This window comes from Labrus mixtus, chromosome 3 (genome assembly GCF_963584025.1).
Source record: "Labrus mixtus chromosome 3, fLabMix1.1, whole genome shotgun sequence".
Classification (NCBI taxonomy): domain Eukaryota; kingdom Metazoa; phylum Chordata; class Actinopteri; order Labriformes; family Labridae; genus Labrus; species Labrus mixtus.
In genome coordinates, this window is record NC_083614.1 from 15,277,401 (window position 1) to 15,290,612 (window position 13,212).

At 40.0% G+C, this 13,212-nt stretch overlaps 2 protein-coding genes across 2 annotated transcripts in view; one reads left to right on the top strand and one right to left on the bottom strand.

Moving 5' to 3' along the window:
• Positions 1-4,525, top strand: part of atf6 (activating transcription factor 6) — a 34,251-nt gene extending 29,726 nt beyond the window's left edge. The window contains exon 17 of the mRNA XM_061033174.1: positions 2,687-4,525. Coding sequence (XP_060889157.1) covers positions 2,687-2,883 — 197 coding nt within the window. The 3' untranslated portion in view covers positions 2,884-4,525. The remainder of the gene's footprint in view (positions 1-2,686) is intronic.
• Positions 3,797-13,080, bottom strand: olfml2ba (olfactomedin-like 2Ba). The gene is made up of 8 exons (XM_061033173.1): positions 12,639-13,080; positions 12,255-12,518; positions 11,881-11,988; positions 10,397-10,567; positions 8,851-9,079; positions 7,481-8,482; positions 6,001-6,177; positions 3,797-5,914 (listed from the first exon to the last, which is right to left on the bottom strand). Exons 1-8 carry the CDS (start codon positions 12,804-12,806, stop codon positions 5,301-5,303), a joined length of 2,733 nt encoding a protein of 910 aa, XP_060889156.1. The 5' UTR covers positions 12,807-13,080; the 3' UTR covers positions 3,797-5,300.
• Positions 13,081-13,212: the final 132 nt, after the last annotated feature.

A 13,212-nucleotide genomic window follows, 5' to 3' on the forward strand; every position in this document is an offset into this window, starting at 1 on the left:
TGTGACATCCTTAATAGCAAAACAATGCTTTATGATTCAACATTTTCTTCATCTCTCCATTGTAGAGAATGCAACTTGCTCATTAAAATTCTGTTAAGGTTATGTAAAGATTTTCTGAATCAAACTTTCCTGAATTTTATGCTGGATTATAAAGTTATGATGTCAACACTGAATCAATCCATTGTAATACTTAAAGACTTCCATTTCTTTTATCCACCCTTATCAAGCCTTTTAATTATGCTTTTATTCAATTCAGATACTAAAAGAACTTAGTTTGTTTGCGATTAACTTAATTTTTGTGAAAGCATCAGTGCAAACACAGATAAGAAGCAGTTTAAAATGCCAACAGTAAGAGTAAGTAAGATTGAAAATGCAGATACATCGTTACATGTGTCTCTCCTCTAAACATGTCCTCAGTGTTTGTTCCAGCCTTGCAGTTAAAATCCTCCCGTGATGCACTCTCAGGTTACCTAAGGTGCATCTCTGCCAGACATGAGAGTTTTATCAGCACACACCAGCTCAGTGTGTCGCTGAAACACTCTGGAAGGTCTCCAGATGGCACTAGTAAAAGGGGGAAGGGGATCATGTAAGAGCAGGATGGTAGATTTGGCAGCTTCTTCAAAGAGCTCCTGTTTGAAGTTTGGCCTCGTGGCTGTGTGTGTGTTTCCTGTTTGAGTGTTCAGGCTTCTCCAACAGTTGGCTGAGTAGACTAAAGACATTGTGGTAATTCAGTGAAAAGGATTCGTAGACAGACTTTTTTGGCTGTAATATTAATCAGTTTCTTTCTTCTCATTTTCTTTGTACTTGCTGGTTAAAGTCAAGACAATCTGGGTAAACAGTTGAAAAAACAAAGCTCTCTTAGTCAAATAAAAAGTGATTTACTCACCATAATGAACAAAACTTCAAAATTACTAGAAAACTCCTTCATGTATAGATGTGTTGTCTGCTTTTACTACCAAAGATTGCAGCCTTCTGTCCACAGCAGGATCTCTTCTCAGTTATAACAGCCAGTCAGTGAGCTTGTATTTTGTTCCTCCATGGTTGCACTTCTTTTTTTTTTATTATGCACATGCCATATTCACACTATGTGCTGCCATTCATATTATTGTTGGGTTGAAATAAGCTGAGTCATAGTTATGTCATAGCAGTTTATTTTTTCAACAGAACAGAATCCTCAGGCTTGACTTCAAAGCAATGACAGGGCCTTGAACCATGGGGGAAAAAATGAGTATTGATATCATCAAGCTATATGTAGATACACTGAGAATGATTTTTCCAGCTTGGCTTCATATAGAAGAGTTATATGAGAGACTTTGCGTGAGAAAGTACATAAGACAACTCGGAGGAGGATTTCCAGAGATGTCTGTTTAAAAACTGAAGCCAAATTCCAGTTTCACTGCAGGTGCAAAAGAGGAAGTTCAGCAGAAGATGAAGTCATACTCTGCATTATGTCTTTTATCCATTTAATGATATGAACATACGTGGAGTCTTCCGGCTGCAGAGAAGGCTATTGTATTCTTACAGCATCATCTGATAAGCTCTCTCTGCCACTAAAGCAAACGTCTGATGGACTCTGCAGAGGCAGAAGAAGCTGATGTCTTGCACAGGTGCTTGGAAAAAGGCTGCAGCTTTAAAACAACTCACAGTGCTCTCAGGCGTTTCAAAGACACAGACAGCTCCTTTTCTGGGTCATATAGAAATGCACTTGGTTTGTTAGGCTTGTATGCTTTTGACTCTCTCTCTGACATACATATAGGAAGATAAAATGTTTTTTTCCCCCCCATTAATGTAAATACAGAATGTATTCCTCAATGTTTTGTAATGACAGCTCATTCTTGCAAAGAATTGTACAAGTTCGTCCACTTCGCAGGGTTATTTCTGCCCCCCAGGGCCAAACAAAGTTAGGCTGCAGGAGACCACAAACCGAGTCCAAAATCTTTATCCAAACTGTCCCAGGATTAAGCCAGTGTAATTATTTTTGTAGGTCAAATGTACAAAAGCTGACTTTGTGGAACGGTTTTCCCTTTGATAATTAACTTCAGTCCATCTTCCTGCTGTACGCCATCTGCGGCATGTTGCAGTCTCTCTCACAAAATCCCGACTCATCAATATTGATCACACTCTGTTCTACTTTCTTTCGTTCTCAGCAAAATGTCGCCTTTCTCTGATCAGAAGACGCCTAAAGCATCCTGACTCATCTTTTGTGATTGTGTGGTTTTCTTTTTTTCTCCTTCTCTCTCCCTCACTTTCCCCAGTTGTGTCCCTTTGTCCTCTCAATTTCCATGTCCCACTGTTGTTTGGAGCAGTTTTGTTTATCTCTATGACGGAGAAATCCAATAAGTGACTCACCTCTGGACTCCATCTGTTATCCTGCCTCCACCAGAACTCACTGCGGTTTTCAGGCCCCCAGCTGCCTCCAACAATACTCCTTTTATGTTCCCAAAATACCTCTGAATCGTCTCTTTTCTTCAACAGTTCAGAAAATATTTTCCAATAATAATGACAATGAATACTGTTGACGGTTTGGAGAACAACATTGGTGTCGAGAGTTGATTGAATTGATTTGCTATTATGTCAATCAACTGATAAAAGAGTGAATAAACAAATGACTGCACCTTCTTCATCTATGCATTTATAGTTGCGCTGACAACTGACAAGCTTCTGCTTTTCTTTCCTGCCATTACAGACAGCATCATAAGAGACAAAGACTACGAGGTGATGATGCAGATTGACTGTGAGGTAACAAACACCCGGATCATCCACATCAGGTCTTCAACCATCCCGCCTTTGCTGCGGGTCAACCACACAAACACGTTTTACCAGAACTCTCCTACTGACAACCAGGCGGCACCTCCTGTCGGCGTGCTAATGGGGTCTGCTTAAGATCACCAGCAGCACAAGATTCTTTTGGAAAAAAAAACAAAGACAAACAGAACACAAGACCTCATGTAATTTTTGTGTGTGTGTGTATTTTAAATTTGGTGTACTACCACTTATTTTCTTATTGTGGTTAAGATTTGAATGAAACTTTGTCATTGAAATACAAAGGAAAGTCAAATTGTCAGCAGCACTTAGCCACATTCCTTATTAGGGGCTAATATACAGAGGTATTCTGTAACAGAGTCCTAGCAGATGCTAGCTCCTTGTGTGGCAACATTGACTTCTCTCTGTAACCCCAGACGGCCTGCATAAGGGTAATTGCTTAGCTGTAGGGTGCCAAGCATTGAACCCAAAGTCACCTCTTCATAACACAAATACTTTACGTAAGAGTAGCTCTCTTTTTTGGTTCTTACTTTTGGGACAAGCATCAAAGCCAGAGATAATTCTCACAGGGAGCTTGAACAACTAAAGGCAGAGTAAAACATTTGGGATTTTCATGTTTAATAGCACAACAGTCTGTGTGTGACTTAACTAGGAAATGTCGCTATAATTTCTATAAAAATGAAAAAAAAATTTTTTTTAAAAAAGCTAATTAAATTATCTGAATTAGTCATCTAAAGCAGCAAAAGAGGTGTTCATTAAACTCAGGAAGTCAAGTGATCGACAAAAGTTAGCAGGCTAACCACTATGTTGTTGGTTTGTTTTTTCAGCTTTCAGGTGCTTAGTTTATAGTAATTTATAGATGAAGAATTTTGGCGGGGGTGGGGGTCTTTGCACTGTGCTTCTTTTATATTCATACCCTACTTCACATATTTATTTGTTATTATGATAATTAACAACAATGCCAACTTCTGTGGTTTGAGGTGATTCCCTCATTTCAAGTGTTTTCTATGTTTCTGAGTCTGCTTTTGAAACCAATAAATTCTGGATTAGAGTGAAACCCTCTTAAATGTTATTATCGGGAGATTTCTGTATTGTGGGTTCCCTGGTTGGACATCCTCAGATTTCATCCCTCGAAAAAAATGTGTCTTCAGCAATGTGAATCTGCCCCCTCCTCATCCGATGAGCAAAAGAAGGTTAACATTAGACTTTTAACAACTCTAAATCCAAGTCCGGACATCTCCGTCCTAATCAGAATTGCACTTTTACGTGGTGCACTGATGCCTACATTGAAAAATAATGAGTTATATAAAGTTGCACTATACATTCAGAATCTGGGGAGATCAGTTCTGGCTTTGAATGCCTTATATTAATGTGTCTGTGACCTTGCTTTAGGGGGTAGAGATTGTATCTTACAAAATTATACATCATCAGAATAAGTCACTTTTTTGCTCGTATAAAAGACTAATTGTTCCGTCACATTCTGAAAGTGTATTTCTTTTACAGGACTGTTCAGATTATGCTTCAGCTCAAAGGAAGTCCAGAAAAATATGTCTGAAAAGAACTTGCCTGTTGCTTTGGTTTTCTTTAGCAAGGCTGTGTAATTTGTTTTCCCTTTGATTTCTAAGAATATCTATTTTATCCTCCCCATTGTTTTCACTGCCTTTAAACATTACTTGGGGACAAAGCAAGATTTATTGTGAGGTTTTGTTTTTCTGTATTTTACTATGTAAATATACCAAAATAAACACTGGATTTTGTCTAACTACACGTTTGTGTGCATCTTTTCGGCTGTTAAAGGAATATCACTAGTTTACTTTATTTTTTTGTTGAGCAGATACAGTCTCTGGGTGTTTTATTTTACCATGACTCATATTGTCATTGTAACAGACTTCTAAAATTCTGCTTTGTATGTCTGTAATTATGTGTTTTTATCCGCACTTAATGAGCCTGGTCCTGTATCCCTGCATCCTTACAGTTAACCAATTACCCAAACAAATACAAAGTGTTCTGTAAGCATTTCCGACTTTATTGTAGCTTCATCAGAACAGTCTGATGTGGAGGGATTAAGTGCTTTCACAAGACAAAAGTCAAAAGCAATTTCTTTGATATCACCTCTTAGAAAACCTGTGGTATATGATGCGGAGAAAAAAACTGATACAAAATAATGTGTATAAAAAAGAGAATGTACTCTCACAAAAATCATTTGGCGACATGTTTAAAGACTACGTTTGAAGAACTTGGTTCTGTTATAAATTGTGAATCTGATGGAAGCTTATTTTTTTCTACATTCATTTAACCAGTAAGGCTTTTTTGTTTTTACAGTATAACAATATATACAGTACATCATGATGTGTTAACAGAGGAATTAGGCTCATTGCTAATTTATTTTAAAATTTTCTTAAAAAACATTTAGTCATACCGAAATATATTTATACATTTGGCCCTCCTTTGTCCCCATACTGATGGCCATGTGGACTGATCTACAATCCATCCAAACCATAGTCTTTAGTTTTTAAAATAACTACTTTAAACCCTCACTAAGGGTCCACTAAGGCAAACTTAATGTCATATGTGACTTGGTGTCCATTGTCCCATGCATATAAAACCCCCTCTTTGGGATTGTAGTCTATCTGTGTGGTGTGGGTGTAGTTGTTGGTGAAAGGCATTCTGGGAATCATCTGAGTGTTTGTGTGCGTGTCGAAGGCGTATTCCAGGTTGGCCTCCTTCTTGTTGTGGCTGTCGACAGCGTACAGGACTCCGCACACAATAAAACAGTTTCCATAGTGGTTTCTCCTGAGCCCGGTTCTCCAGGTGGTCTCCCTCTGCATGCTGAGGTCTGAAGGGTTCAGTTGACTCAGAACAACCACTTCCTGTAAGAAGCCCTCGTCATCGAGCGCCGGGTAGATGATCCACAGCCCACTCTCATCCACAGCGAAGTCAACGTCTGAGTGGCTGCGCCATTCCCATGGCACCGACGACTCCTCAATTAGAGCATCATGCAGCATGGTCCAGGCGGCGACATAGCGTAGGCGCAGGTCAAACTTGATGATATCTCTTGAGAAGGCACGGTTATAGTAAAAAGCTCCATTGTAGACCACATGGCCTGTGCCGATCCAGTTGTAAGGAAGCTTGTATGAGTTTGTAAATCTGCCTGGAAAGGGTAAAGAGAAGTATCAGGTTAAACAAAGGGAAACAAATTATAATGAAGTCAAATCTTAACTATTGGCTCTTACTTACCTCCTTTGAAAACATCCAGGTCTCTGAACTCCAGAAGGTTATTCCCATAATAGAAGTTTGTAACATAAATTTTGTTATCGTCAGACTTTGGATCCTTCATCCATGCTCCTTCGTTCTTGCCATAGGTATTGTGAGTCACTGGCTGTGAGATCGTTGCCAAAGTGTCCTTACATTCCCCTTAGAAAGAGTCAGAGAGCCATGGGTGAGGATTAAGACGCAGTTTAACATCATCCAGACCTACGTCAAGGAGTCTTATAATAATCAAAGGCTTTTGTTTTAACCAGCTTAAATCACGGAAAGAGTTTAGTTTTACCACAAAGTACACAAAAGTTCAAAGATTCATGGAACATCAATTTTATATTTTTCTAAATGACCTCTTTCAATAGAATATGAAAAGTGAACTTGTGTTGCCATGCCATTCATTAGGTATTTATTCAAACTTACTACAACTAATTTTAATTTTAAAAGTCACGGTATATTAGCTTTGACTTGAAGCTCCTGAAAGTACTTGCTATGGTGTTTTCTAGCCTCCTCAGCAACAGGGTTTTAGGGCTGGTCTGTTGGTCTGCTATTTGGTCCCTTAGTGCAACATCTCAGCAACTATTTGACAGATATAACATTAAATACATTCATGGTCCTCAGAGGATGAAGTGTGCTGGCTTTGGTGGTACTTACTTCCATCCAGCACAAAATTAGGTTAAAATCTGTAGCTTTAAGGGTAATGTCTCACAAACAGATTGGAGGGATTGGTATTAGGTCTGGTATAGATATCATCCCGATATCTGCAGACTTTGGTGTCATTCAGATTTTTCAGGCGAACCTTTAAAAATATCCACAAATCTAAGGATGTACTATATATTTAGGGTTGTTATTCCACACAGTAGCAAGCTAACATGCTACACAGATGGGTAACATGGAAAATATACACTAGCTTAACATCATAATGTTAGCATGCTAACATAAGCGTGAAGCTAAAAGGACAGCAAAGCTTAGCTTCTCGGAGCTGCTAGCATGACTCTAGCATAGCATGTTCAGTATCTAATCATCAATCATTATACTGTAACATATGTGTCCAAGTTTTCTTAATGTTGTATAATTGCAAATATTTAAAACTGCAGAGATTACAAATTAATGGGGCGCCTAGTGGTTAAGTCATTCCCCAAGGTTCAAGGTTCAAGGTATCTTTATTTATTTCAAGGTATCTTTATTTACTTTATCTTTATCTTTATTTACTTCATACATGGGATACCTTGTATGAAGGCTAGACCTCCAAGCAGGTGGCTGCTGGTGGTTCAAGCCCATCCTGTGGCTTAATTCCTGCATGTCATTCTCCACTCTCTCTCTCTTCTGAACTCCTGCTCTGTCCACTGTCCTATCTAAATAAAGGCAAAAAAATCTAAAAAAGATTTCGACTCAATACAGAAGAAGCTAAACTTAGCATTGCGTTCCTCTCATTTTACAAAAAAAAAACTCTTCTCACCAGGTTTTCTTGAAGTAGATTCCTCCTCCCTTTGCATTGCTTCGCCTAATTCTGGGTGTCCTTCAACGCTTTCTTCCTCATCCCAGCTTATTTTGTATTTCCTTTTGCCCGGCCTTGTAGTAGTAGTAGTAGTTGTGGTGGTGGTAGTGGTGGTTGTTGTGGTAGTTGTAGCTAAAGACGAGGTAGGCTCAGGTGTGGTGAAAGGCAGAGAAGTGTGTGGCAAAGTAGTGATCAGTCTCTGGGTAGTTGGAGGCAGAGTCCAGCGAGGAGAGAGGGTAGATTTAATTCCTAAGTCTGGTGTTGTGGCAGCAGCCTGGGTGGAGGCAGCTGTGCTGGAATCTGTTGTGGTCAGGGCAGCTTGTGTTGTGATTCTCATAGTGGAAGTCGGGCTTGTAGTTGAAGCTTCTGTGGCTGGGTTGGGTGCAAATGTGCTTGAATGAGCTGCAGTTGTGCTTGGATTAGTTTGCATTATGGCTTTTATCTCTACAGTGGAGGTTGCCATGCCAGTGGTTGGTGTATTTCTTGATGTCAAATGTTGTAGTATTTTCTCTGCTGTTGTATTTACAGAGGGCTCGGTTGTGTTAATTGTAGTTTTAGTTGTGTCCTTGGCAGTGACACTTAGAGGTGTACCGGTTGATTCAGCCATCAAAGGACTTGGAAACTTAGAGGTTCCAGTAGAGACTCTTTGAGTAGTCAGAGGTGAAGTTTCTGTGGTGGTAAGACCAAACATGACTGATGTGTCACTCTGAACATCTTTAGACAAATCAGATGATTGGATTTCTATGACACTGATGAAGTGATTGTTCGAGCTGGGCTCATTTAATTTCTGTTCTGTTGATTTGCTGCTGGTCTTCATGGAACTGGTGGATGGACCTGTTTTCTTTGGTCGAGGTGATTTTGGTCCAGCCCCCTGCCTGGGGAGAGCGTCTCTGTGCTGAAGAAGACTTTCCTCGATGAAGAGGTTATTTGGGCCTTCTCCACTGAATCCATGATACTCAAATACTAAGAAAGAGAAATGGAAAATATTGAGTAATTTAATTACAGTTATAAAATGGCTTTAACCTTCCATTTACCTAAACATACTTAGAAGCCACTACCAGTAGAAGAAACAGATTCCAACCCATTTTACCCACTGAAGTATTTGGAGCACCTGAGAGAACAGCAAGCAGATGTTCCTGACAGGCTCAGATACGCACAGAGGTTGAGTGCCTTTCTTTCCATCCACCTCTGAAAATCAACCTGAGGTGATTTTCCATCCAAACCACTTATCCTCTTCCATTCTAAGCCAAGTGGGGGTTAATAAGGAAAAAGTTGAAGGTATACAGTACCTTCAAAGCAAAGCGGTGCGTTAAATGATCTTTTGAACTCACAGTTCTCTCCAGGTTCCCCGTCATCCGCCACCATCGGATCTGGCTCAGATTTATAAAAAGTCATCCCTCTGATGATCATTCCATTGGGGCCAGTCTTCGACACCTGAGAAGTCTCCTTGTTAGCCACGTTCTTCATAGTCACCCGTGGTCTGACCTCAATGATCTGAGCAGAACCATCTGTCTTTAGGAAAGATGGATTTCCCTCAATAAACTTCTCTTCATACTTTCCCTGTTGGTGGACAGAATGAGTTTAGGTGTCATATGACAGTGCGAAAGCCATTTCAGATGAACATTCTTCCTTCTAATTTGGAAAATTTAGAGAAACCTCACAGCCAAAGGATTCTTTTTAACAGTATTGTGCTTTATTTCTATGTTTCTTGAGCGTACGTAATGATATCAGGAGCAACAAGCAAACAAGCTGTAAACAAACCAACAATTTAGCCAGATTTGTTCAAAGGTTCATCCATCATTCAGCATATCCAAAATGTATCTTATAATACCTCTTTTAAAGATTACCCAGAGTGTGCACAACTTCGGCAAAAACACATGGTCAAATCTGAACCAAGAGGTCAGTCTGTAAGAACAATATATTTTTTTGAAGATTTCCTTTTGGGCTTAGAGATAGGACAGTGGATAGAGTCAGAAATCAGGGAAATGAAGAGTGGGAAATGACGTGCGGGAAAGGATCCACAGGTCGGATTTGAATCCGGGCCGCCCACTTTGAGGACCATGGCCTCTGTACATGGGGCATGTTCACTAACCACCAATTTAAAGCTCCTGTGAGGAACTTCAAGTTTGGTAAATTTGGTGCCGCCTTGTGGACAAAGCAGTACCTCTTACATATTAGCCTATTTCATTCTGTAATTGTGAAAGTAGTGTTTTCTGATGTTGCTTACTTTTCACTTTCAAACGTAGCACTCACTGCAATTTGAGTAAAATAAAAACAAAGGATGTTTCTGCCGAATGTTGTTTTACTCTCAAGAAATTATGACCACACACACTACCTAGTGCGACCCAAGTAACAATAATCCAGAATAATCGTATTATTTAATTAATATTTTATTCTAGTTTCCCTTTTCTATTTATAACCTTGGTCTATGCTTCTTACAGTAGCTCATCAGATAAATATGAATAACTATATTAGACCCTTTACCTTAATAACTCTTGAAATGTTTGGTCCTTTAGCATGGATACAATGATTTAATGAAGGCATTAGTGGGAGGAAAACATCATTGCCCCTTTAGGACTTAAAATGCTTCACTAGTCTAAGCAGCAACAATTTGAAACCGAACACTTCCTTTGTTTGTTACTTTTCTGATCTCATTTATTTCATTTACAGTTCATTTAATTGAAAACAGTATAACTGTATCTGTCTCACAATGTGACAATATTGATGGATGTAGCATGCAATAGAACATAAAAGCCTTGTCAAGAGAATGTTTCACTGTCATTAAGCTGCTATTCTAATGTGTAATTATAGCACAACATATGATACATGTGTTTCTGTCTGCATCTTTTAGCCTTGTGATATCAGTGTCAAACTAACCTCTGGGTTTTGATACACCGCTGCCCCGCTGACCCCGCTGACCCCACTGACTCCCTTTTTGTCCTGATGCCGGTTGGATGAAGGGGTGGGTGAGCGTTCAGTCACATCTACCTGGATCCGAGGGCTCTCCTGGGGCTTCACCTCATCCATGGTGTTGTTCAAAGATACCACCTTCATGCAGTAATGGACAAAATCAAGAGAGGGTAAACATTTAAGTGGAGTTCATGAATCATTAACAGTTATTTTTTACTGCATTAGGACTTGTATGTTGTAGAATTAAATGCTGCCATTTTTATTTTTTTGACACTTTTGAATTTTTTATCAAATATCTCCTACTGAAACAGTTTGACTGCATTTGATGCTTATCTTGATCTATTATGTTCTCTCTTACACTCCTCCTAGAATGCACTTTAAAATGCAGTCTGTTTCTTTGTTAACTAAAATTGTCATCACTAGACTTTCTTTCTTTGAAGTGGCCTCTAATGAATCATACATGAATCATACCAGGAGATAGAGACACAGCTGAAAGTAATAGAATGAATAAGAGCAACTCTGATTCACCCCTACATTTCATAAACTTTGCATGCCAAGACAAGTCTGTGAAAACGGTTGTGTTGGAAGCAGATTTGTACATCACATCAGGTGTAATTTATGTTGAATGTGACATCAAGTTCAGTTGCGCCACAGATCCGTATAACTCAACATATCAATGTCCAATTCAGCCACTAATTCCGCACACACAGGGAGAGACAAATACAAACATTTGTGGGGGCAATAAAGGATATTTTTCAACCTCACAACAACTGATGTGAGCCAGCATTAGTTTGCTGAAGGTATCCAATTCCTTCTTCAAATCCAGTCTTTGAAAGTTTTATTCAAATGACAAATCACCAGACCACATTCAGACAGGTGTTAGTAGATTTTTAGACTTCTATCTGTCAGGACATGTTTGTTGTTGCACCTGTTTGATTGGATAAAGTTCTGATGTCTATGGTGCAATTCAGTACATAAAGTTTGAGTTCACTTCAAGAATAACAAATTCACTGTTATAATATTGGCATTGGCAACTTGTTTTTTGTTTCTTATTTCTCAACTGAAGAATACACTTTTGGATTTTGTCAGTGAATTTCAGCTAAAACACTTTGTTAAATAAAAATCCTACTTTAAGAAACATTTGATCAGCATTTTAATCCTTTGATTTTGGTGAGTAGTTTCCGATTACAATAGGAAAAAAAAGACCAGAAAAGGTCATTTGTTTTTTTGTTTTTTAGACATGTAGTCTGTCTTCTCCAAAACACTTCCATGTGTGATGGAAAGCTTGAACACTTCTTCCAGGTCCAGCCCCTAATAAATCAGGGAGGGTTTTTTTATTGACCCACTAAATGCAGAAGCTTTCATTGTTAAAACCACCAATGTGTACTTTGGTTTCACCAACATATTCTCCAATCTTTGCAAAAACTTAAATGACATATTATGCAGTGTACCTTTTCAATGTGTTCCACGCGACCCATGAGCTTGGTGGTAATGGAGTGCAGCTTGAGTAGATCCATGCCATAGAAGGAGCCCTCCAGCAGCTCCAGGATGCTGGTCAGCTGAAAAGATCAAGTGGATTCCGTCAAAAGGGTTTGGCCAATTCAAGACATGCCATGCGTAATATACGGCCTTGCACCTGACCATCCGAACCCAGGGTCTCTTATAATAAACTGCATTTAGCCCTGCACTCTCCTGAATTTCATCAAACGTCACAGCTGGAATAATCCAGGAATCCATATAGAAATCGACATGCGAGCATACCAGGGTGACTTGTGTGTACTGAGGGACTCTATAGCATGAGAAACGGACTGGGAGAAATCTTCACCTTGATATTCCCTTTCCCAGCTTCCCTAAGTTTTTTCAGCCTGAACTCCCCCTCGCACGGGTTGACTGCTGACGGAGGAGCAATGCAGGCGCACTTGCACTCTGGTCCGGATGAGATGGTCTCCACGGTGTAGAAGTCCTGCGCAGAGGCGCTCCCTTCTTCGATCCGCCTGCAGGCGCTCCTGCTCAGGGGTCTGACAACACATTTACAGCGACAGTCAGAGCCTTCCGATAGGGCTTTCACTTTGTCATAATCACCCAGCAGCTAAAAAGAGAAGAGGACGAATGTATTTTTCCACCATGCTCAACCAAAAACGTTCGAATTTTTATGCACAGAAATGCAACCATATGCAATATGAAATAAAAATGGTATTGATCCTCCTACCTTAGAGAGGATGCTCTCATGATCATCTCTTTCCTCCTGCAGCCGCTCCTCCTGCTCTGCGCTGATCTCATACTGTGACCCGGGATCTTCACCCCCGGCCACTGGCGCCGCAGAGCCCCGTGGAAAAAGCGCACAGCACACCACGACGACAATGCATAACTTACCCATGATGAGGCTAAAAGAGCAGCGGATATAGAAACAATCTACAAGTACTTTAGCAGGCACAGCCCGTCACTAAATAAAGTAGCTGCCAAGAAAGTTGCATAGCCTGCTTGTGGCTCCAGAATAAAACAAATGTATCCGGAGAGGTGTCATGAGATAAGTCAAGCTTTTAAACGCGACGTCATCTTTTTCATTGTCACGGATAACGCGGGATAATTTAGAGAGTGGAGAAAGTGTGCACTCTGCGAGAGCGCAGCCGGTATCTGCGTCTGCAGCGCTGACAGGAGGCGGGCCTGACCTCACTGAAGGAGGAGCTGCTTCAGAGGACTTCTTCAAAAAGATGTGAGGCACAGTCGTTGTGCTGAAGCAAAACGAGTCACAGATTGAGTTTAATCGTGAATTGTCTATAAGA